A 27162-nucleotide genomic window follows, 5' to 3' on the forward strand; every position below is an offset into this window, starting at 1 on the left:
AATGTGACACGTGTCCCGAATAACTAGAGCTCTGTATGAAAGAGTGTTTTAAAATGTATCATACATCCCTTGGTTTATAATTTACCCCAATTTTACTTACCCTGATGCACTCCACACAGCTTATCCCCCCTCGTCTTTCCCCTCTGAGCCCTGCTGTGTGCCCAGGCAGCTGATAACAGCCACATGTAAGGTATTGCCATACCCGGGAGAACCCACATTACAGTTTATGGGGTGTAGGTCTCCGGTCAAAATGCTCACTACACCTCTAGATGAATGCCTTAAGGGTGTAGTTTTTAAAATGGGGTCACTTCTTGCGGGTTTCAACTGTACTGGTAACTCAGGTGCTTCTGCATGCATGACTTCACACTAGAAAATCCCCAGTAGGCCAAATGGTGGTCCTTTCCTTCTGAGCCCTCCCATTGGCCCAAACAGCAGTTTATCACAACAAATGGGGTATTGCGGCACTCAGAACAAATTGCGCAACAGAATTGGGTATTTTGTTTCTTGTGAAAAAAATAAATTTTCAGCCAAAACGACATATTATTGGAAAAAATTAATTTTGTTTTCATTCCCAGCCCAATTCAAAGAAGTTCTTTGAAAAAACTATGAGGTCAAAATGGTCACAACACCCATAAATGAATTCCTTGAGGGGTGTAGTTTCCAAAATGGGGTCATTTGTGGTTGGTTTCTATTGCTTTGATACCTCTGGGGCTCTGCAAATGCGACACGGCACCCGAAAACCAATCCAGCAAAATCTGGACTCCAAAGAACACACAGCGCTCCTTTCCTTCTGAGCCCTCCCATGGGCCCAAACGGCAGATTATCACCACAAATGGGGTATTGCCGCACTCAGGACAAATTGGGCAACAAAATGGAGTATTTTATTTCTTGTGAAAATAAGAATTTTTTAGCTAAAATTACATTTTATTGGAAAAAATATATATTTTTTTAATTCCCAGCCCAATTCAAATAAGTTCTGTGAAGAAACTATGGCGTCTAAATGGTCACATTACCCATCAATGAATTCCTTGAGAGGTGTAGTTTCCAAAATGGGGTCACTTCTGGTGGGATTCCGTTGCTTTGATACCTCTGGGGCTCTGCAAATGTGACATGGCACCCGAAAACCAAACCAGCAAAATCTGTACTCCAAAGAACACACAGCGCTCCTTCCCTTCTGAGGCCTCCCATGGGCCCAAACGGCAGTTTATTGCCACAAATGGGGTATTGCTGCACTCAGGAGAAATTGGGCAACAAAATTGAGTATTTTGTTCCCTGTGAAAATAAGAAATTTTGAAAAAAAATTACATCTTATTGGAAAAAATTTCATTTTTTTAATGTCACAGCCCAATTGAAATAGGTGCTGTGAAAAAACTGTGTGGTCAAAATGCTAAAAACAACCATAAATGAATTCCTTGAGGGGTGTAGTTTCCAAAATGGGGTCACTTTTGGTAGGTTTCCATTGCTTTGATACCTCTGAGGCTCTGCAAATGCGACATGGCAGCCGAAAACCAATCCAGCAAAATCTGGACTCCAACAAACATATAGCGCTCCTTTCCTTCTGAGCCCTCCCATGGGCCCAAACGGCAGTGTATCACCACAAATGGGGTATTGCCACACTAAGGACAAATTGGGCAACAAAATGGGGTATTTTGTTCCCTGTGAATATAAGAGATTTTTATCACAAATGACATTTTATTGGGAAAAATTACATTTTTTTCATTTCACAGCCCAATTCAAATACGTGCTGTGAAAAAACTGTGCGGTCAAAATGGTAACAACAACCATAAATGATTTCCTTGAGGGGTGTAGTTTCCAAAATGGGGTCACTATTTGGGGATTCCTACTGTTTTGGCACCTCAACACCTCTTCAAACCTGGCATGCTGCCTAAAATATATTCTAATAAAAAAAGAGGACTCAAAATGCACTAGGTGCTTCTTTGCTTCTAGGGCTTGTGTTTTAGTCCACGAGTGCAGTAGGGCCACATGTGGGACATTTCTAAAAACTGCAGAATCTTGACAATACATATTTAGTAGTGTTTCTCTGGTAAAACCTTCTGTGTTACAGAAAAAAAAATGAATAAAATTGAAATTCAGCAAGAAAAATGAAATTTGCAAATTTCACCTCCACTTTGCTTTAATTCCTGTGAAATGCCTGAAGGGTTAAAAAACTTTCTAAATGCTGTTTTGAATACTTTGAGGGGTCTAGTTTTTAAAATGGGGTGTTTTATCTGGGTATCTAATACATAGGCCCCACAAAGCCACTTCAGAACTCAAGAGGTACCTTAAAAAAAAGGCTTTGGAAATTTTCTTAAAAATATGAGAAATTGCTGTTTATGTTCTAAGCCTTGTAACGTCCAAGAAAAATAAAATAATGTTCAAAAAACGATCCAATCTAAAGTAGACATATGGGAAATGTGTACTAGTAACTATTTTGGGTGGTATAACCGTCTGTTTTACAAGCAGATGCATTTAAATTCTGAAAAATGCAATTTTTTCAAAATTTTCTCTACATTGTGCAATTTTTCACCAATAAACACTGAATATATCGACCAAATTTTACCACGAACATGAAGCCCAATGTGTCACGAGAGAACTATCTCAGAATCGCTTGGGTAGGTTTAATCATTCCGACGTTATTACCACATAAAGTGAAATATGTCAGATTTGAAAAATGGGCTCTGAGCCTTAAGGCCAAAACTAGGCTGCGTCCTTAAGGGGTTAAGTATGTGCTTCTTAAACTGTTTTTATCCCCAGAAGCAGTGTTCCAGAAAGATGACATGTTGTTTCATCTGAACTGTATGGTGCTGTGATATATGGCCCAGACGGAATCTTAAGTTAGTGGACTGCCTTGCCATAACAGCGCCGGGATGTTGCATTGCAACTATGTATCTACTTTATAAAGAGGGGTTTCCGCAAATTTGTGTTCAGTGTGTGGACGAAGCCCTTGTGAACAAGCTGCTCTGTGATGAACTTTCTGAATAAGTGAAGCTGTTTAAGTGGCTGTTGGTGCAGATGGCACTAGCTGAGGGATGGAGTCTGTGTGGTCCAGGTGCCGCTATAGTGTGAAATTCATAGTGTCGAGTGCGGGATTCTCCCAACTTGTGTGCAGTGTACCGCTGTGTGGGTGATTGGTGAAGGAACCTTTCTACCTGTGACAGTGAAAGGTAGCAGAGCAGCAAGCAGGTCAGCAAGTCATTAGGCCGAAGCTAGGCAAGAAATCTATCAGGACCTTACCCCTGTATAAGGGAGGAGTGCCCTTGACTCTTTCTGACAAGTGTGAGCCAGTCAGCCGTCATACGACTGCCTGAACTGACAGTATTAGGCCTCATTTACACGAGCGTGTGCGTTTTGCGCGCGCAAAAAACGCTGCGTTTTGCGCGCGTTTGTATGGCGTATGCACTGCGTATACGCAGCCTTGTTGCGTTTTAAACGCGCGCACGACAAGCGTTTGCATCGCGCGTAAAAAACGCAGAGGGGATTAGTGGGACGGCCGCCTACAAATAGGCCAGCTGGCCCAACCCCTGCTTGCTGGTAGAAATCTGTTTGCAAGGTTATTTCCGCCTCTGCAGAAACCACAGGGTTTGTTTTTCCCTTCAAATTGGAATCGCTTTGACACCCAACTATTATGGCTTCGCCAGCACTGGCGCGTGTGCTTCTTCTCTGGATGATCTCACGTCGGTTTGGCCAGCGCCGACACATGCTGCAGCACCACACGCCTGGAAGAAGTCGCATTTGGGTTCACCCACTTGTGGCCCAACGTACAATAAAAGGGCATTTCCATACCCTGTTTGAGGACTTACGCCGGCATCCCGACAAATTTCGAGCCTTCTGCCGCATGTCTGTGGCCACATTTGACCTTCTGCTTGAGCAAACTCGCTCTGGTCTCACCTTCCAGAATACGAACATGAGACGCTGCATTTCGCCCGAGGAACGTCTGCTTGTGACCTTGAGGTATGTATGAAGCTGCTATAACTTAGTCCATGCCGCTGTCTGCTTTACCAGCCCCCCACTAACATGTGTTCTTCCTTTCTTTTTCTTTCTCTTTATTTTCTAGATTTCTGGCCACAGGCAATAGTTATCATTCGTTGCATTTTGAATTTCTTTTGGGAGTGACCACCATTTCGTTCATTGTCACATCCACCTGTGTCGTGTTGTGGCAGAGTTTAAAGAGCACGGTCATGCCTCAGCCCACGACAGAACAGTGGCTAAGTATATCAGAGGGATTTCTTAGAGCTACTGAATTTCCAAATTGCATTGGTGCCCTTGACGGCAAACACATTCGTGTGAGAAAGCCCCCACGCAGTGGCTCGCAATACTATAACTACAAGCAGTATTTTTCCATGGTATTGTTAGCCTTGGCGGACACTAATTATTGTTTCACTATTGTTGACATTGGCTCGTATGGAAGCTCGGCAGATGCCCGCATATTCCGTACATCAAGAATGGGGAAGCGACTCGTGAATAGGCGACTGGGGTTGCCGGAACCCTCCATCCTCCCAGGCTCCAGCGGGCCCCCAATCCCGTATGTAATCGTGGCAGATGAGGGGTTCGCACTCACAAGGCAAGTCATGCGTCCCTTTGCAAGAAGGGACTTGGATGACCGTAGGCGCATGTTCAATCTCCGCCTGGGCAGAGCTCGGCGATGTGTCGAATGTGCCTTTGGCATTATGTCGAACAGGTGGCGTGTCTTTCTGTCAACAATGCAATTGTCCATGCATAATGTCACACGTGTTATCCAAGCGGGTGTAGTTCTGCATAACTTCTGCCGCATTAATGATGCAAACTTTGATGCTGACTATATCATAACACACGCAGACACCACTGACAATGTCCCGGTGATTCCTCTAGGGCGATCTGTCTCCTCCGGCCTTCGAGTTCGTGATACTTTGGCGGCATATTTTGAGTGCCCATCTGGACCAGCACCGTGGGGGGCTGATGACCTGTGAAGGGGTGAATGTTCTTTTGACGCTTCACTACCGACCTGAGATGTGGGCATTTTTTGTTTTGTTTCTTTTGTGTGTTGGGGTTGGGGTAGGGACTCGCAAAACATGAGGACCCTTGACGCGGGTTGCGAGCTTATATCTCTCGGGGTTTGAGCAGGACTTTACACAGTTGCCGACTTACTTTGCCCATATATCCTGTTGTGCGGACTGCAGTTAGGGAAGTCCAATTGCAAGTGTACTTATTTTGCTTCAGGGCCCATGGCAGGACCTAAACTTTGGAATCCCTTTCAAGCCATGTCAAACCACGAGAGATTAACTAAAACCTCATATCACATGTCCATGCATTGGTCCAAAAGGCCAGAAGTGTGTGAGAGTGTAGGCTAAGGAAATGTGTGCCAAACCTTCTGTTGGGTGGTCGAAAAGAATAATAAAACGAAACAAAACCATGAACTTTTTTTTTTTTATTAAGGGATTCGGACCAATCCCAAATTTTTGGGTAAAAAAATAACACACCAACATGGTGTAACGAAATCCAAACGAAAAACAGGATCACACAATATACGTGGCCAGGCCTGCACCACACACAACAGTGCCGTCCAGAAATATTGGCACCAACACACTCAGAGGTGTTGGTATAGTTGGGCTGGGGAGGCATATGCCTGCATTTCAGCACCACTATGCTGGACCTGGAGCTGGGTAGGTTGTTCCTGGCCAGCATAGTGGTGCTGATGTGGTGGCTGGAATGTGGGCCCCGCGAAGTGGGGAGCCATAGGGCGCATGTATGGATGCGGACGGGCCATATGGGGAACAGGGTGAAATTGGCCAGGCACCTGGGCCGTGGGTGGCGGCATGTAAGTATTTCGCCACTGCTCGATTGCCGTGAAACACGGATGGGGATTGTGTGGCGGTCTGCAAGCGTCGATCAATGTGACGATCGACGCCTGCAGACGGCCCATAAGGTCCATCGGCACCAGGCGTAGGAGGGGCACAATGCTGCGGCCAAAGGCATCATTGCCATCCTCCTCTGCGGCTCGCCTCAAATACTCGAGTACCCGCGTATCCACCTGGGCAGATGTGGAGGGCTGTGGGGCACGAAGACGCCGACTGCGGGCTCGCACGGGCCGCTCCTGGGCTGGAGAGCCAACCGGCCGTTCTGACTGGCCTGGTGCGGGCTCCTGGGGTGTCGGCTCGGGGCTGGGTGGCAGGATATTGGGAGCAGGGGCTTCGGCCACAGACTCCCCCACGTCAGTCTCCTCTGCTGTATCCTCCAAATTGTCGGTGGTTCTACAAGGAGGCAAAAAATTATGAGTACAAAATCTAACAATGCCCACAACAACACGTTGACAGACAGGACCTGGACAAACACACAGTACACTCATGCAACGACATAAATGCTTACGTGCGCATATCCATGATGTCCTTCAGGAACATCAGCTGTTTCGTATAAATGTAGGGCCGTTTGCGAGATGCCCCATCTCCGCTGCGTCCCTTGTCACCCATCTCTCGCCTGAATTGATCACGGCAGCTCCGCCACCGTGTCTTGATATCTTGGACTGGTGTATGTAACAAAAACAAAACACGCCATCAGAACTATCACCTCTCACTACAAAATGAAGGGCCCTGCAATGGCAATGCGGTGGGACGTGCGAAGCACCTGCTCCACCAAAGTTTCTCGTGCTCATGTGCGCAATACACATACAGGGCCCAGGTTTTCTATAGGCATGACAGGCATTGACAGAAAATGCAAGGTACTCACCCAACCGAGTGCGGTCACGGGTTCGGCCTGTCTCCCACTCTTGCCCAAAGAGGTTTTTGGCCACCAACTCCCATGCGTCCTCCTTCACCGTCCTGTTGTGATACTCCTCACATCTGTTATCCCATATTGCTGGATGCTCCTGGATAAAAAGAATGAGGCGCTCCACATCCATCCCGCGCGGCATGGCTGTAGTATGTGGCTGTGAAACACTCCAAAATATCCCCAGACAACTCTCCTGGCACTGGCTAGTCTTGCCCCCTCGCACTTGAAAGGCAGGCACTTCCTGGTTTGGAGAAGCTTTGTGTAGCTTTATAGACTAATTAGAATGGACATAACAGCTCTTGCGTGTTTTTCGCGCATGCAACGCAGGACCGTCCGTGTGGCATGCGTTGTTTTCACGCACCCATTGAAGTCAATGGGTGCGTGTTGCGTGAAAAACGCAAGATTATAGAACATGTCGTGAGTTTTACGCAACGCACTCACGCAGCGCAAAATACACGCATCGTCTAAACAGCCCCATAGACTATTATAGGTGCGTACGACACGCGTGAAAAGCACGCGCGTCGCACGCGCGTATAATACGCTCGTGTAAACGAGGCCTTATACTAAGAGACTCTGCCATTCAAGTCTGAGAAGTGTTATTCCTGTTGCTGTGATCAGGTGTGAGTGTGACGCAACACAGGCCTGAGTAAAAATTTGTTTTTCATCACTCCTGGCCTCCATACCATCTCCTCCACAACAAACCTATCAGGACCGTACACCACCTAGACTCCCCATTATGCCTGCACCCCCAAATCTGTGTTCCCTTCACTAGCCTCTTCTTCTAACCCCATCCTATTCTCTTCTAACTAAAACAAAATAGAGAACACCGCTCTCTCCACCCCTTGATCTTAAACACCATACCTCCCAACTTTTAGGGATAGTAAAGAGGGACACATTTTTTTTTTACGTTAAGCAATGCCTCTACTCACACCCAATTGCACCTATACACAACTTGTTCAGTCCTCACAGTTTAATGCCCCCATGGTGCCTCTCCACAGTATTATGCCCCCATATAGCCTCCCCACAATATAATGCCCTCAAAGTGCCACCCACAAAGTATCATGTTCTTATAGTGCCTCCCCACACAGCATAATTCCCCCTGTGCATCCCCACACAGTATAATGCCGCCATAGTGACCCTTGGCACAGTATTCTGCCCCCAGTGCCTCCCCACACAGTATTGTGCTCCCACAAAGTATATTGTCCCCTTAGTGGCCACCACACAGTATAATGCCCCCGATAGTGCCCCCCAAACAGTATAATGACCCCCATAGTGCCCCCGACATACAGTACAATGCCCCCATAGTGTCTCCGCACACAGTATAATGCCCCCATAGTGTCTCCCCACACAGAATAATGTCCCCATAGTGGCTCATAAAAATAATAAAATAAATACTCATCCAAGTTCTATGCCCAGGACGAGTGGAGGAGATCTGTCTGCAAGTCTCCTCCTTTCTGTGCTGAGTGTGACTCGGTGCTGACATTCACGATGACATCACTGCATCGCACCTGTCTGTGCCAAGCCACTCACGGCTGGCGTTACTTAGTAAATAGTGGTGAGGGAACCGTCAGCTATTAGAGTAAACTGTATCCGCGTCCTGAATCCAGTGCTGTCGCGCTAGATCCGGAATGGTTGGGATGGTTGGGATGCATGATTACACTAAGGGTATGTTCACACGGCCTATTTTCGGGCGTTCACGGCCCGAAAAACAGCCAAAAAATCTGAAGCAAAATACCTCCAAACATCTGCCCATTGATTTCAATGGGAAAAACGGCGTTCTGTTCCGACGGGCTGTTTTTTTATGCGGCCGCGTAAAAAAGCAGCTGCGAAAAAGAAGTGCATGTCACTTCTTGGGACTTTTTGGAGCCGTTTTTCATTGACTCTATAGAAAACAGCTCCAAAAACGGCCGTAAAAAAACGCTGCGAAAAACGCCGCAAAAAACGTGAGTGGCTTAAAAAGCGTATGAAAATCAGGAGCTGTTTTCCCTTGAAAACAGCTCCGTAATTTTCAACCGTTTTTGACATGTGAACATACCCTAATTGTTTTCTATGCCAATGCAATCCGTATGTGTCACAGATAAATGTGCCGACGACCTGTAATTTACGCGTCGTCGTTTGACAGCTGTCAAACAACGACGCGTGATATGACTGCCTCGTCAAAGAAGTGCAGGACACTTCTTTGGACGTTTTTGGGGCCGTTTTCTCATAGACTCCAATGAAAACAGCTCCAAAAACGGACATAAAAAACGCCACGAAAAATGCCAGTTGCTCAAAAAACGACTGAAAATCAGGGACTGATTTCCCTTGAAAACAGCTCCGTATTTTCAGACGTAATTGCAGTTATCGTGTGCACATACCCTTTGACTGGGTTCACACGACCTATTTTCAGACGTAAACGAGGCGTATTATGCCTCGTTTTACTTCTGAAAATAGGGCTCCAATACGTCGGCAAACATCTGCCCATTCATTTTTTTGGGTTTGCTGACGTACTGTGCAGACGACCTGTCATTTACGCGTCGTCATTTGACAGCTGTCAAACGACGACGCGTAAATTGACTGCCTCGTCAAAGAAGTGCAGGACACTTCTTTGCAACGTAATTTGAGCCGTTCTTCATTGAAGTCAATAAAGAGCAGCTCAAGATTACGGGCGTCAAAGACGCCTCGCATAATGCGAGGAGGAGCTTTTACGTCTGAAACGACGCAGCTGTTTTCTTCCGAAAACAGTCTGTCTTTTCAGACGTAAAAACCACTTCTCGTGGGCACATACCCTTTGGGTATGTGCACACGTAGTGACCAAAAGCATCTGAAAATACGGAGCTGTTTTCAAGGGAAAACAGCCCCTGATTTTCAGACGTTTTTTGAGCAACTCGCGTTTTTCGCAGCGTTTTTTCGCTGCATTTTTTACGTCCGTTTTTGGAGCTGTTTTAGGCTATGTTCACACGGAGTATTTTTCAGGAGGAATATCTGCCTCAAAATTCAGTTTGGAAGTTTGAGGCAGATTTTCCTCTCCCTGCACGCCGATTTTCGCAGAGTTTTTCGCTGCGTTTTTCGCCCGCGGCCATTGAGCGCCGCTGGCATAAAACACAGCGAAATACGCTTTCTCTGCCTCCCATTTATGTCAATGGGAGGTCAGAAGCGGAAGCTGCCGAAGATAGGGCATGTCGCTTCTTTTTCCCCCGAGGCAGTTTTACTGCTCGCGGGAAAAAGACGCCGACGCCTCCCATTGAAATCAATGGGAGGCATTTTCGGGACGTTTTTGCCGAGTTTTGCGACGCGGTTTCCGCGTCAAAAAACTCGTCAAAATACTCTGTGTGAACATAGCCTTTATTGGAGTCTATGAGAAAACGGCTCCAAATACGCCCAAAGAAGTGTCCTGCACTTCTTTGACGAGGCAGTCATTTTACGCGTCGTCATTTGACAGCTGTTAAACGACGACGCGTAAATTACAGGTCGTCGGCACAGTACGTCGGCAAACCCATTCAAATGAATGGGCAGATGTTTGACGACGTATTGGAGCCGTATTTTCAGGCGTAAATCGAGGCATAATTCTTCTCGTTTACGCCTGAAAATAGGTCGTGTGAACCCAGCCTTACTGCTGCGGCAAAAACACACCATTTCCTGCGTTTTTTATGGCAGAAAATGGTGCATAAATTGCTGCGTTTTTCCCAATGTTAGGGGATCGTGACATCTCCTCTGAAAAAAAAAGCAATTCTGCACACTTTCCGTATCAGGAAGTGCGGTCTGAAAAATACGCACCGCAGGTCAATTTTGGCTCGGAAATTTTACACGGCATGTGGATGAGATTTATTAAATCTCGTCCACTATGCTACTACTGTATTCTGCTGCATTTTTTCCAGGCGAAATTCTGGCCGGAAATAACGCATCACTTCCGCAGCATGTGGACGAGCCCTTACAACTGTACTGCGCTGACTTTTATAGTGGGGTTTAGTCAAGCATCACATTATTTGAAGCAAACACTTGTGTTTGCCTGTGAGGAACCTGGCTGTGTAGCAAAACTTCTAACTAACTTCTAACTTGCTCATGTTTACTTACGAGCTGAATAGTACAGAGTCTCAGTGGGTCCTGCATGTCTCTGACACGCAGGATCCACCTGTAATCTATCATATCTAAGTTATGAACTGAGATGCGATGGATAACAGGTGGATCCTGCATGTCAGAGACAAGCACGACGCGCTTTCACCGAACCCGTCAGTACCGCGGACCTGACTGGAGCAGGATTTAGCGAATGATACAGCTGTCCTGCATACAGGATACAGAGCAGATGAATCTCAAAAAGTAAAAATTAATTTTAATACAAACTAATTTGAAAGTTGCACCATCACACTAACTGACATTTTTTTATTAAAAACCAAACTAACATTTTTAACCCCTTCAGGACTGAGCCTGTTTTGGCCTTCAGGACGAAGCCAATTTTTCAAATCTGACACGTGTCACTTTATGTGGTAATAACTCCGGAATGCTTTTGCCTATCCAAGTGATTCTGAGATTGTTTTCTCGTGACATATTGTACTTTATGTTAGAGAAAAAATTTGGTCGATAAATTCAATATTTATTTGTAAAAAACACCAAGATTTAGAGAAAATTAGCAAAAATTTGCATTTTTCTAAATTTAAATGTATCTACTTGTAAAACAGATAGTAATACCACACAAAATACTTACTAGTTTATATTTCCCATATATCTACTTTATGTTTGCATCAGGAAATGGTGTGTTTTTGCCGCAGCAGTAAGGCTGGGTTCACACCACCTATTTTCAGGCGTAAACGAGAAGAATTATGCCTCGATTTACGCATTTATTGCATTTTTCTAAATTTAAATGTATCTACTTGTAAAACAGATAGTAATACCACACAAAATACTTACTAGTTTATATTTCCCATATATCTACTTTATGTTTGCATCATTTTTTGAACATCCTATTATATTTCTAGGACGTTACAAGGCTTAGAACTTTAGCAGCAATTTCTCATATTTTCAAGAAAATTTCAAAAGCCTATTTTTTAAGGGACCAGTTCAGTTCTAAAGTGGCTTTGAGGGCCCTATATATTAGAAAGTCCCCATAAATCACCCCATTTTGAAAACGGCACCCCTCAAAGTATTCAAAACAGCATTCAGAAAGTTTCTTAACCCTTTAGGCGTTTCACAGGAATTAAAGCAAAGTAGAGGGGAAATTTACAAATGTAATTATTTTTATTCGAAAATTCATTTTTAATAAAAAAAATTCTGTACCACAGAAGGTTTTACCCAAGAAATGCAACTCAATATTTATTGCCCAGATTCTGCAGTTTTTAGAAATATCCCACATGTGGTTCTAGTACGGTAATAGACTGAAACACAGGCCTCAGAAGCAAAGGAGAAATTTAAAATTTTTACAAGGAACAAAATAGAAAAAACACCCCAACATATGTAAAGAAATTTCTTCCGTTTATAGCAATACCCCATATGTGGTAATAAACTGCTGTTTGGACCCACAGCAGGTTTCAGAAGAGAAGGAGCACCATTTGGATTTTGGATTTCTGATTTTGCTGGAATAGTTTTCAGTGCTGTGTCGCGTTTGCAATGCACTGGAGGGATGAAAACAGTGGAAACCCCCCAATAGTGACCCCATTTTGGAAACTACACCCCTCAAGGAATTTTTCTAGGGGTAAAGTTAGCATTTTGACACCACAGTTGTTTTGCTGAATTCATTGGAATTAGTCTGTAAAGGTAAAAATCTACTTTTTTTCTGTAAGAACTTAGACATTTTTAATTTTTACAAGGAATAAAGGAGAAAAAGCACCCCAACATTTGTAAAACAATTTCTCCTGATTACGTAAAAACCCCATATGTGGTAATAAACTGCTGTTTGGACCCATACCGTGGCTTAGAAGTGAAGGAGCGCTATTTGGCTTTTGGAGCTCAAATTTAGCTCTAATAGTTTTTGAGAATTTGCAAAGCCACTGAGAGACCGAAACAGTGGAAGTCCCCCAAAAGTAACCCCATTTGGGAAACTACACCACTTAAGGAATCTATCTAGGGGTATAATGAGCATTTAGGCCCCACAGATCTTTTGCAGAATTTATTAGAATTAGGCCGTGAAAATTAATATCAACATTATTTCCACTAAAATGTTTAATTTTTTCAATTTCACAAAGGATAAAGGAGAAAATGCACCCCAACATTTGTAAAGCAATTTCTCCCAAGTACGGCTATACCCCACATGTGGTCATAAATGTTTTTTCATTAGAAAGTAATGAACCCTTTCCAAACTGATCCATGTTTTGCTTTTTCTTTTTAGTTTTTCCTCCCCGCTTTCCGAGAGCCACAACTTTTGGTGTGAGGGCTTATTTTTTGCGGCATGAGCTGTAGTTTTTATCGGTACCATTTTTTGGTACATAAGACTTTTTGAGCACTTTTTATTAAATTTTTTGGTAGAGCAAAGGTGAACAAAAAACTGCGATTTTTTTCCATTTAAAATTCTTTATTTTAGACGGCGTTCACCGTGCGAGTTCAATAAAGGTATATTGTAATAGCTTGGACTTTTACGGACGCAGTGATACAAATTTTGTGTATTTTTTTAAATTTATTTTGCATTACTTTGGGAAAAAATGTGAAAAGGGTTTTGTTTTTGGACTTTAAATATTTATTAAATTTTTTCCACTAATAATAACTATTTACTTTTGTTTTTACCTATTTTATTAGTCCCCCTAGGAGACTTGAACCACCGATCGTTAGATCACTGGTAGAATACACTGCAATACTAATGTATTGCAGTATATTGTCATATTTACAGGCTCCTGTAACAGCGTGATCGCTGTTTCTGTCCGTTAGTCCCGGGTATCAGCTGTAATACACAGCTGACACCTGCAGCGTATGGCACGGGTTCAGCGCGTGAGACGCTCCATATATCACCCCCCACACCACGACATGCTATAAAGTCATGGTGCGCGAAGGTTTTAATGCGCAGCGGATGGTGCAGAGTGAAAATTACAATTTTCCACTGATGTGCCATTTTAGTGCACTATATGTTGTGCCCAGTTTGTGCCACAAATACCTCATAAAACATTAACCGGGTTCTCCTAGGTATGGCGATGCCATATAGGTGGACGTAAACGGCTGTTTGGGCACGGTGTAGGGCTCAGAAGGGAGGGACGCCATTTGGCTTTTGGAGCGCAGATTTTGCTTGGTAGTAGCTCTGGCGTTTTGCTGGTATTTCAGTTTATAATGTGGGGGCATATGTAGGCTGGGCAGAGTATATCAGGGTATAATAAGAGGGTATAATAATGGGGTAAATAAATAATAATCCGCAGATATGTGGCCAGTGTTGCACTTATAAATGGCACCCGATCCTATCCGCTTTTGGAACGCTCTGCACATTTTGCATTGCCATAATCTGGGAGCCGAAACTTTTTTTATTCTCTCACCACCGGAGCTGCGTGAGGGCTTATTTGTTGCGGGACAATCTGTAATTTTCATTGGTACCATTTTGGGGTACATGCGATTTTGTTGATCACTTTTTATTCCATTTTTCGGCAAGCCAGGTGACCAAAAACCATCAATTCTGACAATGATTTTTATTTATTTTTTACATCGTTCACCCTGGGCTATAAATGAACATTATATTTTATGCTGCGGCTCGATACGATTACGGCGATACCATATGTATATAGTTTTTTTATGTTTTGCAGCGTTTGCGCAATAAAATAACTTATTTAGAATATAATTTATTTTTTCTGTCACCATATTCTGAGAGCCATAAGTTTTTTATTTTTTAGTCAAAAAAGCTGTTTAATGGCTTGTTTTTTGCGGGACGGGTTGTAGTTTGTATTGGTACTATTTTGGCCTACATGCGACTTTTTAATCACTTTTTATTGTATATTTTGGGAGGGGTGGTGACGAAAAATAGTGATTCTGGCATTGTTTTTTGTTTATTTTTTTTGCACTGTTCACCGTGCGGGAAAAATAATATTATAGTTTTATAGTTGGGGTCGTTACGAATGTGGTGATACCAAATATGTGTACTTTTTTTTTACGTGTTCATTTTTTTTCCTATAATAAAAGACTTATTATAGGAAAAAAAGCAGTTCTTGTTTATATCACTTATAACTTTTATTTTTACACTTTTTTAAAAACATTTTTATTATTTTTTTTACTTTTTTCACTTGTCCCACTAGGGGACACTTAGACTTGCAGCTTTGATCGCTGCAGGAATACATTACACTATACACGTAGTGTAATGCATTCCAACTGTCATTGTGACAGTCACACTGACAGGAAGCCTCCGAGTGGTCCTCATAGGCGTCTGTACATGGCAGCCCGGAAGCCATTGTCTGGCGTCCGGTTGCCATGGGTACCATCGCCAGCCCCCGTGATTTCACATGGGGGCTGCAGATCGGCGCTAAACACCTTAATTGTGGCGTTCAGAATCGAATGCCGCAATTAATGGGTTAACTGCCGAAATCAGCGGCGATGGGCCGCTGATCGGCAACTTGGAATGCAGGGCAGACACCCTGCACAGTTAACCGCCACTGCGGTGTAGCGCCACGCGGCGGTTAACTGTCAAAGCACAGAGGTAACTGCACGTCAAGGTGCGGGAACTTACTGAACACATTGACGTGCAGTTACATCAAGGTGCGGGAAGGGGTTAAAGGTTTACATAGCCTTTAACCTCTTAGTGAGCAGCCTATTTTGGGCCCTACTGACCAAGCTATTTTTTAAGTTTTTCCATCGTCTCATTCAAAGAGCTATAATTTATTTTTTTTGCGTCGACATCTGTATAAGGCCTTGTTTTTTGTGGGATAAGTTGTATTTTCTAATAGCACCATTTTGGGGTACATAGCATTTATTGATTAACTTTATTAACATATTTTTCGGGGGGAATAGAAAAAAAACCTCAATTTTGCCACACCTTTTTGCGTCCTAAATTTATGCGGTTTACGGTGTGGTATAAATAACACAATAACTTTATTCAGCGGGTTGTTACAATTGCAACGATACCAAATTTATAATGATTTTGTATGCTTTACTACTTTTACACAGTAAAAACACTTTATTTTCAAAATTATTTGTTTTTGTGCCTCCATATTTCAAGAGCCATAACTTTTTTTATTTTTCCACCGATGCAGTTGTATGAGGGCTTTTTGGAAAAGTCATTGAAAAAGTCAAGATAAGGGATCTTGCCACTGTGTATTTAATGTGTTAAAAGTCAAGATAGACACAGCTACATCTGTATGTGTTACTTTTTTAATTATTATTATTTTTTTTAACAATAAGGCATTTATTAAGGGGAAAAAGGGGAAAAAGTGGGTTTTTCACATTTTTTTCCACTTATTTTTATTAACTTTATTAAACATTTTTTTAACTTTTTTACTAGTCCAACTAGGGGACTTCACTATGCGATCCTCCGATCACTTTTATAATACACTGCAATACTTTTGGTTTGCAGTGTATTAGTGCCTGTCCGTGTAAAACGGACAGGCATCTGCTAGGCCATGCCTCTGGCATAGGTTAGCAGGCATTCACTACAGGCAGACCTGGGGGCCTTTATTAGGCCCCCCAGCTGCCATAGAAACCACCGCCACCCTGCGATCCTACTCAGGGTGCCGGTGGGGGGAGAGAGGGAGCTTTCTCCCTCTCTCCAAAACCACTCAGATGTGGTGCTCGCTATTGACCGCCGCATCTGAGAGTTAGATTTACGGCTCCCTGCTTTGTTTATTTATTCTGATGCAGTGCCGTGAAAAGGCATATGCATCAAAATAAAGCCCATTAGTGGCCGTCGTGAAAAGCCGTATTGGCGGTCACTAACGGGTTAAGGCATATTGTAAGTAAAAACTGAGCATGCATCTTTCAATGTAAATGTGTTCAATTCACTTATTGCAAAACCCCAGTTACTAAATGTTAAAAACTCAGTGATTTGAGATATTCTCACTGTGAATCACATCCTATGTTTGTCCAGTAAAAGCAATGCAACCTAACATTAAACAAAACAAACCATTCAACAGGAGCTGAAAAGCAGGAATTTATGGGGCGCTGCCACTATCATTTAGGTAAATATAAAATGAACATTTATTGGACGTACATTGCGTTTCAAGGTTGATTTGACCCCTTCTTCAGATTCATAAAAGTATTAACAACAAGTGTTTGGATTTAAACCATGAATCCGGCATGGAACCAGAAATGACCTATTTACATTTGCAACAAACTTATACGTATATACAGTGAAGGAAATAAGTATTTGATCCCTTGCTGATTTTGTAAGTTTGCCCACTGTCAAAGTCATATACAGTCTAGAATTTTTAGGCTAGGTTAATTTTACCAGTGAGAGATAGATTATATAAAAAAAAAAAAAGAAAATCACATCAAAAAAATCAAAAAAATCAGAAAATCACAGTCAAAATTATATATATTTATTTGCATTGTGCACAGAGAAATAAGTATTTGATCCCCTACCAACCATTAAGAGTTCAACCCCCTCCAGACCAGTTACACGCTCCAAATCAACTTGGTGCCTGCATTAAAGACAGCTGTCTTAAATGGTCACCTGTATAAAAGACTCCTGTCCACAGACTCAATTAATCAGTCTGACTCTAACCTCTACAAGATGGGCAAGACCAAAGAGCTTTCTAAGGATGTCAGGGACAAGATCATAGACCTGCACAAGGCTGGAATGGGCTACAAAACCATAAGTAAGACGCTGGGTGAGAAGGAGACAACTGTTGGTGCAATAGTAAGAAAATGGAAGACATACAAAATGACTGTCAATCGACATCGATCTGGGGCTCCATGCAAAATCTCACCTCGTGGGGTATCCTTGATCCTGAGGCAGGTGAGAGCTCAGCCGAAAATGACACGGGGGGAACTTGTTAATGATCTCAAGGCAGCTGGGACCACAGTCACCAAGAAAACCATTGGTAACGTAATGGATTCAAATCCTGCAGTGCCCGCAAGGTCCCCCTGCTCAAGAAGGCACATGTACAAGCCCGTCTGAAGTTTGCAAATGAACATCTGGATGATTCTGAGAGTGATTGGGAGAAGGTGCTGTAGTCAGATGAGACTAAAATTGAGCTCTTTGGCATTAACTCTACTCGCCGTGTTTGGAGGAAGAGAAATGCTGCCTATTACCCAAAGAACACCGTCCCCACTGTCAAGCATGGAGGTGGAAACATTATGTTTTGGGGGTCTTTCTCTGCTAAGGGCACAGGACTACTTCACCGCATCAATGGGAGAATGGATGGAGCCATGTACCGTCAAATCCTGAGTGACAACCTCCTTCCCTCCACCAGGACATTAAAAATGGCTCGTGGCTGGGTCTTCCAGCACGACAATGACCCGAAACAGCCAAGGCAACAAAGAAGTGGCTCAAAAAGAAGCACATTAAGGTCATTGAGTGGCCTAGCCAGTCTCCAGACCTTAATCCCATCGAAAACTTATTGAGGGAGCTGAAGATCCGAGTTGCCAAGCGACAGCCTCGAAATCTTAATGATTTAGAGATGATCTGCAAAGAGGAGTGGGCCAAAATTCCATCTAACATGTGTGCAAACCTCATCATCAACTACAAAAAACGTCTGACTGCTGTGCTTGCCAACAAGGGTTTTGCCACCAAGTATTAAGTCTTGTTTGCCAAAGGGATCAAATACTTATTTCTCTGTGCACAATGCAAATAAATATATATAATTTTTACAATGTGATTTTCTTTTTTTTATTTTATATAATCTATCTCTCACTGGTAAAATTAACCTAGCTTAAAAATTCTAGACTGTTCATGTCTTTGACAGTGGGCAAGCTTACAAAATCAGCATGGTATCAAATACTTATTTCCTTCACTGTATATACATATATATATATATATATATATATATATATATATATATATATATACACATATTTATTTGACACCTATGCTCAGGATAGGTGATAAGTATCTGATCGGTGGGGGTCTGAGCACTGGGACCCCCACCAATCACGAGAACGGGCTTGACCTTGCCTTTCCTGGGAGCCCCATAGAAATGGAGCGGTAGTGCGTATGCCCAACTACCACTCAATTAATTTCTTTAGAGCTGCTGATTGATCTCTTCGGCCAGGGCCGCCATCAGGAGTTCCTGGGCCCCATACAGACAAGATGTCTGGGCTCCCTCCATTACCAGGGTGGACAACGGAAAGTGTGGCGCTCATGTTTGTACATTATACGCGTTAACCGATTGTGGTGCTTATGTCAATTACAGTGAACGAAACCATGGAGCAGGCAGAGACCAGTTAATGCCCTGGATTTTGTTCAATTTAGCCAAAACTTATCCCACTGTATGACCTACAGTGGGATACGTCGCCTGGGGAGTGGAGCTTTCCCAGGGCTGGAGTCCCCGGGCAGATCTTCTACTAACGCTCTGCACGGGAACTCTGGTGCTGTTCCTTATGTCCATATATGTTAGGCTTCGTTCACATCTGCATATGGACTCCGTTCATGGGTTCCGTCTGACTTTTCCGTCAGGGAACCCATGAATGGAAACCAAACTGACACAATCGGAAATCATAACTTTCCATTTGCATTACCATTGATTACAATAGTAACGCATCAGTTGCAAATGGCTTCCATTTGTCTCCGGTTTATAAGGTTTCGATTGTTTTGACGGAATCAATAGTGCTGTTGACCGCATGTTTTGTTTTTTTTTGCATTTTTTTTAACTGCACCTCAAACGCTACATGTGAATATACCCTCCCCCGCACAAAAACTATAACTAAACTTTTCCCTCACATAACATCTACAGCAAAGCCCCCCTACCCTACACAAATGAACTACAAGGGTCTCTTCACACGTCGAGGTCAAATCACGTTTTTTGCAACAGTTTTTGTGACATTGCTTTATAACCATGTTATTTGCCACAGTTTTGCGAATATCTCTGCAAAAAAACAAAAATGCAATATGACCGTATCTTGTGAATATATTCTAAATAAGTTCCAACACACATGGCATTTACAGTCAAATCCCCCCTCCCCACAAAGATTATTTAAATGCTACAGCCGCTACACCTTTGAAAAAATATTTTTTTTTTATAAAAATGTGTATCAGTGTGTTTTGTGCAACTTTGCAATTACATTTTATTCAAAATAATTTTTACTTTTTGAGATACAGCTGCTTTGTATCCTGTATACAGAGCAGCTGTATCGTGCACTGAAACCTGAATCCGTCAGGTCAGCGGGCTGACGAGTTCAGTGAAAGCGGATCCTGCGTGTCTCTGGCACGCATGATTGAGCTGGTAGGCTGGGTTCCCGTGGGTCAGATACGCTGCATAAAAATCACGCAGCGTGTCCGACCTGGAACCCGCAGGACATTCCGTCCGAAAAAATTGCGGTTTTTCGGACGGAAATTCCTCCGCGCAAAAAAACGCTCATACTTACACCCTCCTCTGACGTCCGCTCCGGCCTCCCTGGATGACGTTCCAGGCCATGTGACACTGAAGCTTGTGATTGGCTGCAGCGGTCACATGGGATTCAATGTTATCCCAGGAGGCCGGACTGCAGGAAGAAGGACGTCCTTCTGGATAATTCTGGGTAAGTATGATTTTTTTTCCAGGGTTGCAATTTTTGCAGCGTAAACGCTGCGATTACGCCACAAATGTCACAACGCTTGGCTTTCTGTTGCGGGTTTAGCATCCCCATTGAATTCAAAGGGGAAAGCCCGCAGCAGAAAATCAACAAAAACACAGCATAAATTGACATGGTTTAAATTCCGCACCGCAGGTCAATTTATTAATGTTTATGCTACGTTTTTTTTTCGCAGCGTGGGCATGAGATTTACAAAATCTCATCCACTTTGCTGCTACTGTGAATGCTGCGGAATTTCCGCACAGAATTTAGTTGCAGAAATTCTGCAGAGTTTAGCTACGTGGGAACCCGGCCTTACCGATCACATCTAAGTTATGAACAAAGATGTGATCGATAATAGCTCGATCCGACCGATGTCACTGAACCCGTCAGTCCCGGTGACCTGACGGATTCAGGTCTCAGAACTAGATACAGCTGCTCTGTATACAGGATATAAAGCAGCTGTATCTCAAATAGTAAAAAAAAAAATTAATAATATGTTATTGCACAGTTGCACCAAACACACTGATAGACATTTTTATTTAAAAAAAAAACAGTTTTCAAAGGTTTACAGAGCCTTTAAACAGAATCCCCTGATATGTCAGACCACATGTCGGCCGCATTTCCCGGACCGAACACGGTGCAGGGAGCCGGACTCCTAGCATCATAGTTATGTACGATGCCAGGAGTCCCTGCCTCGCTGCGGGAAAACTGTCCTATACTGTAATCATGTTTTCAGCACGGGACAGGGAAGGCAGGGACACCTGGCATCGTACATAACTATGATGCTAGGAGCCCGGCTCCCTGCACTGTGTCCGGTCTGGGAAATACGCCCGACATGCGTTCCGTATATCACAGACCAAACGCGGTCGTGTGAATTAGGCCTTAGGGTCAGTTCACACGTACTGTAAATACTGCAGTTTTTACGCAACGGAATTCGTTGCAAAAAATCTGCAACAAATACAGTATCAGAGTGGATGAGATACAACAAATGTAAACGGTAAAAACGCTCAGAAATTTACTTGCGGTGCAGAGTTTTATTCCACAGCATGTCAATTGTATTTGCGGAATCGCTGCTTATTTGTTGCGGGTTTTCTCCATTGAATTAAAATAAATGCAACTCATAAAAAAATAAAAATTTTTATACTTACACAGGAGTCCTCATTTCTTCCTCCAGCGCGGCCTCCTGAGATGACGTTTCATCCCATGTGACTGCTAGCGGGCCGGCTAAATGCTGCAGTTTGCACAGCGGACATTCCGGGCGAAAAACTGCACCACAGTTTGGTGTGGATTTTCTGTCGGAATTCCCTGCGGCGCACAGGGCGAATACACTGCATGCTTTTACGCAGCGTATACACCCCATGTGAACTCAGCCTAACAGTTAAGTTCCCCCTCCCCCAAGAAAAATGAATAACGAATCCCTTCTCCCACACATACGCCGATGCTGCTGCAGAATCAACTGTAGCCTCTGGTGCCGATGTGTCCTCGCTCGTCTGACACGATGCAGGACCTGGGGAAGTGACGTCACAGCGTGATCTGCCAGAAGCTGGGCGTTCTGAAGAGAAGTGGATGATACTTCTCGTCAGAACGCCCAGCTAGTAAAAGTAGTAAAAACGCCCCGATGTACGCACATAATACACGCCCAGTTGTACTTTTACTTTTAAACACGCCCAGTTGTACTTTTGCAAGCCTCATTTGCATAAATACAAAAATGGTCATAACTTGGCCAAAAATGCTTGTTTTTTAAAAATAAAAACGTTACTGTAATCTACATTGCGGGCGCCTATCTGCTGCAATAGCAGATAGGGGTTGCAAAATCTGGTGACAGAGCCTCTTTAAGAAGAGGGAGAGCCTGCAGCTTACATACAATGAGAAGATGAGCAGGAGAGGGGAGAGCTCCACATTATATGTAAGCTGTGCCGTATGCAGTCTCTCTCTTTACCTGGGGAAACTGCTGGCTCTCTGGTGTGTCCGTTAGGGCTCTTTCAGACGAGTGTTAAAACAACGGCCGTCACACGGACTCATGTATTTCAATGGGGCCGTTTACACGATCATTGTTTCAACGGAGCGTGTGAAGGGTCCGTGGAAAAATAGGATATGTCCTATTTTACTGCGTGTCTCGCATCCCTCCATAGACTCTAGTCTATGGGGGATTCGTGACAACACTTCCCGCACTTCTGAGGTTGCCAACGCCGTCTGAATGTAGAATTACTGTGAGTAAGCATCCGTACTACAAGCTGTGATCTCTTAATAGAAACTTATTTTCTGCTAGTGAGAAACGCTCAGAGTCTTCACTAAAAAGCAGAAGAGAGTTTTTCTATTGGCTATCAAGAATATCAATCCACCCTTCTTAATCTGTTAGTGACCGCCCCATAGTGTTTTTACGGCGGCCACTAACGGGCTTTATTTCGATGCAATAGCCTTTTTACGGCGCTGCATCGGAATAAATAAACAGTGCAGGGAGCCGTTAAATATCCCTGCTCTCATTTACCAGAGGTAGCTGAGGGCTGGGGGCATCCTTGCTCAACCAGGTGAGATCGGTATTAGTATTGATCTCACCGATTTAACCCCTCAGATGCGGTGCTCAATAGCTTGGTTTTGGAGAGAGGAACCTCGTTATTCCTTTATATATATATCCAGGCAATCAGTGTTATGCCTTCTCCCGACGCGTTTCCTTGTGGCCCAAATTCTTCAAGGGAGATAAGGTCATTTAACCTCTTCAATAGGAGGCTTCGTTTGCATTGGAGTCATAAAAAGAATAAATCTTCGGCAATGGCAGAGATTACTAGCTGCATCAGTTCCACAATGCTGGGATGTGTGCCTCTCTCGGTGTGTAACGTCACCCCTGAAGAATTTGGGCCACAAGGAAACGCGTCGGAAGAAGGCATAACACTGGTTACCTGGATATATATAAAGGAATGACAAGGTTTCCCAGTCCCCAGCCACAGGAACAGCATGGACTCTGTTACACCACAAAACAGGTAGGGGGGCTGATCACCCCAAATGCAACAATACCTACTCTTCTGAAAAACCTTTTCCTTATATATTACAATGACTTGGAGCTTTATATGTATTCTGTAAAAACATGGTTACAACCTGCGCAAATTGCCATTTAATAACCCCACAGAATGTAAATTTCCCCCTGCAATAGGGAGCATATTTTCTTTTTAAAGAGTGTCTTTATATGCATTTGTTTGCACATTTTTTTTAAAAAATTATGAGTAAAAGTTTTTATCAAATATTTTATCAAACTCTATTTCTTTGAATCCAGCCTTAAAAAAAAAATGTGATAAAAAGTGATCAAAAACTCACATCTACTCCAAAATGGTAACGATAAAAACTAAAAGTTGTCCCACAAAAAAAAGCATCGGCGAAAAAATAAAAAAGTTATGGCTCAAATATGGAGACACAAAAACAAATGATTTTGAAAAAGAAGCGTTTTTACTGTGTAAAAGTAGTAAAACATACAAAAACTATACAAATTTGGTATCATTGCAACCGCAACAACCCGCTGAATAAAGTTATTGTGTTATTTATACCACACGGTCAACGGCGTAAATTAAGGACGCAAAAAAGTGTGGTGAAATTGCTGGTTTTTTTTCTATTCCCCCCCAAAAAAAGTTCATAAACGTTAATCAATAAATTCTATGTACCCCAAAAGGGTGCTATTAAAAATTACAACTTGTCCCGCAAAAAACAAGACCTTATACAGCTATGTCGATGCAAAAATAAAAAAGTTATAGCTCTTGGAATAAGACTATGAAAAAACAAAAAAAAAATGGCTTGGTCATTAAGGTTTAAAATAGGCTGGTCATTAAGGGGTTAAAGAATATCCGACTAGTGGCAGAGTTGAAGAATGGAACTGAACATGCGTGTACTCCCTCATTCAGCTCAGTAGGAAGACATGCATATTACTATACAGATTGAAAAAGGGAGCCGTTCTAATGAAGCAAAGGGAATACTGTATCTCAAAACTGTATAGTATGTAGAGCTCTTGGGTTCAATTGACCTGTTCGGTATTTTTTTTTTTTTTAAAAGTAAAAAACAGGGAGATTAATAGGATGTTTTGTGTAGTTTTATTTTTTTCTGACATTGCTCTTATAGTACAGTCTTATCCTTCTCCTTTTTTTCCCCTATTATCCTCAGATATTGAGTCAAGGCTCTGGGAAAACAAGCTCCGCTGGGAAGAAGGCGTCTGCGAAGCACATGCATTTAACTTGCAGAGCATGTGATATACCTTTATATTTTAACTGTGCCGACTGCAGGGGCGATGAATAGATGAATATCCCTTGGAAGATCACACCATATTTAACAGAGACATGCTGCTATGGATGAAAATCTTTGTGAGGGGGAACCTACAGCAAGGCCCCTCAGACCCCATGTAATATGCCAAGGAACAATACAAGATTTCCTTCTCAATAATTATTTTTTGGGGGAAGAATTCTAAATGATTGACGAGGTTGATACCTTTTCCTTCGAGTTGGATTATAACCAGGAAATTAGTAGCTTTCCATTGGTGAAGATATGACACTGAAGAGTTTAGGAGTCCGAATCAAGTGTCTCTTACTGAAGGGTTTTTGAGTTTGGATCATCCTTTCCTCTCCTTCCATGACAAAAGTAGAGGCCAGAAGGTCTCTAGAGCAACCCTGTCCAGATGGATAATGGAAGTGATTACCATCTGCTATAACCAAACAAATCTTCAGGCCCCATGACTTATTCAAACTCATTCCGAGGGATCATGTTCCACTTGACCAGATCTGCAGGACTGCCTCATGGAGTGCACCTCATAGGTTTTTAAATCATTACAGACTAAACATCAGAAGAGCTAGGGAAGCAGCCTTCGAGTAATGTTAGAGTCTGCGGTAAATAGTAACCCAACCTACATTGATTAATTGCTAAATCCCCTTTGGTGCTGCTGCTATGGACCTCGAGAAAAGTGTAATTTCTACTCACTGAAAATTGTCATTCTTTTAGCTAAAACAGCAGTACTGACTTCCCGTTTTGTTTATTTCTTTGAGTTTTGTTATTACTTGATAATACACAATGTGGCTAGCTAGCGGATATCCTATATAGGGTACCTAATTAAATAATTAGTTAATCGACACTCTCTGTCCATTTCTCATTGGAGCTGCTACTTGGACTAAAGGAAAGAGAATTTATGTTGTGTATTAATTATACTTTACTTCACATTCAGTGTATGGATTTCAGTTCAACACTAAAGTTTAGAGGCTTATCTTGATTACATCTTAGGGCTCATGCACAATTGCACGGAGCCTGTATTTCAGTACTAGAAGTTTGTACGGCTCCTCAACATGGAGCCATACAGCCTCTGCATTCTGCCCTACTGTCTCCGTCTCGTGCTGTGTGTATGACAATATGCTTTTGGGAACAATACCTTGGTAGATTCAGAGTGAGTCAGATGGAGCATGCCTCAATATTTCTCTGTTGGATTCGTGCATCCCTTTGTATGAAATCGGAGGGTTACGTAGGTACAGTAGAGGCTTAATGGACCACTATAATTGCCCTATTACAGCTTTATATGGAAAAGCTGTGTGCATGAGTCCTTAGGAAAAGGTTATTAATGCATGTAAATTGTAAAACAGTTGCTTCTTATAAAAGATGCTACAGTAATTCTAACTATAAGCATTTGTAGTGACTGAGTTCAGCACAATGTCAAGTGTTATTTTCTGAGATGCAGTTCAAGAAATTTTTCTCAGGTTACCAGTCATTATTTGCTATCATTCACTTATTGTTTGTGTAGGGATAAGTGACAATCAGTTTTGAATACAATGAGCCACTCTATATACACTATGCATTATATTCCTATTTTCTATTATCTTATCCATTTCTTATATTTGAAAATGGTTAAAATGTCTCATATTACTAATTTAAAAGATTTAATGTATCTGTCACCATTGCGCTTCAAATGATATTTAGCACTTTAGAAGCAAAGTGAACTATGTCTTTACCTTGGCATTTCTTTATTATATTTGTCTCAACATAACAAGGAAAATATGACAATTTTCCAGGGAAAGTCATACAATCAGTGTCTGTCACATAGCATGAGCCTGAGACGTGAGATATTTATTAGCCAGGAGAATACTTCCAGCATAAATATACATTATGGGCTATTTTGAAAAATGTTGGTAGCAGCTATGCATTGCTATATGTAAAAGTTTACCACTGAGGTAAATTGAAGCTCTTGGTGCAAAATCTTTAAAGGGCCCCAACCAGTGGCGTAACTACTGCTATAGCAGCCGTAGCGGCTGCTACGGGGCCCGCAGCATGAGGGGGTCCGTGACATGGACTGAGGCTCCGCTAGCAGCCGCTATGGCTGCTACAGCGCGACGCCACTGAAGGGGTTGTTCCTACAAAAGACATGCATCCCCTATCCACAGGATAGGGGATGCATGTGTGATCGCTGGGACGCCCAGCGACAAGGAGAACGGGGGACCGAATTCCCCCGAAGTTCTCCATGACAAACCTCTGACTTCCAGGGTCTATCTGCAGCTCCATAGAAATGAATTGTGCACTGGTCGCGCTTGTGCGCATGCGTGACCAGCGCACCTTTCATTTTTATTGAACTGCGCAGACTCCGGAAGTCCGAGGTTAGTCATGGAGAACTTGGGGGGACTTTCGGTCCCCCGTTCTCCTTATGGCGGCCAGCGATCACACATGTATCCCCTATCCTGTGGTTAGGTGATACATCTCTTTTGTAGGACAAACTATAGACGTTTTTTTTTTTTGGGGGGGGCTATATGGCGTTATCTACGGGGGGGTTCTGTATGGTGTTATCTACAGGGGGGTCTGTATGGCATTATCTTCAGGGGGGTCTGTATGGTG

The 27162-nt window shown here is 42.9% G+C and overlaps 1 protein-coding gene across 1 annotated transcript; it reads right to left on the reverse strand.

The window, feature by feature from the left end:
- Positions 1-5470: 5470 nt before the first annotated feature.
- LOC142738858 (uncharacterized) lies at positions 5471-7287 on the reverse strand. Its single transcript, XM_075849781.1, has 2 exons — positions 6343-7287; positions 5471-6227 (listed from the first exon to the last, which is right to left on the reverse strand). The coding sequence occupies exons 1-2, from the start codon at positions 6441-6443 to the stop codon at positions 5564-5566; spliced, it is 765 nt and encodes a 254-aa protein (XP_075705896.1). The 5' UTR covers positions 6444-7287; the 3' UTR covers positions 5471-5563.
- Positions 7288-27162: the final 19875 nt, after the last annotated feature.

Source organism: Rhinoderma darwinii, chromosome 1 (genome assembly GCF_050947455.1).
Source record: "Rhinoderma darwinii isolate aRhiDar2 chromosome 1, aRhiDar2.hap1, whole genome shotgun sequence".
NCBI classification, from domain to species: Eukaryota; Metazoa; Chordata; class Amphibia; order Anura; family Rhinodermatidae; genus Rhinoderma; species Rhinoderma darwinii.

Bases quoted from the DNA above. Each gene is read 5' to 3' on its own strand.
- LOC142738858 (XM_075849781.1), bottom strand. From the start codon at position 6,443: ATGGGTGACAAGGGACGCAGCGGAGATGGGGCATCTCGCAAACGGCCC. The intron at 6,228-6,342 runs GTAAGCATTTAT...GCCTCCTTGTAG, and splicing joins GACATCATGGATATGCGCAC to AACCACCGACAATTTGGAGG.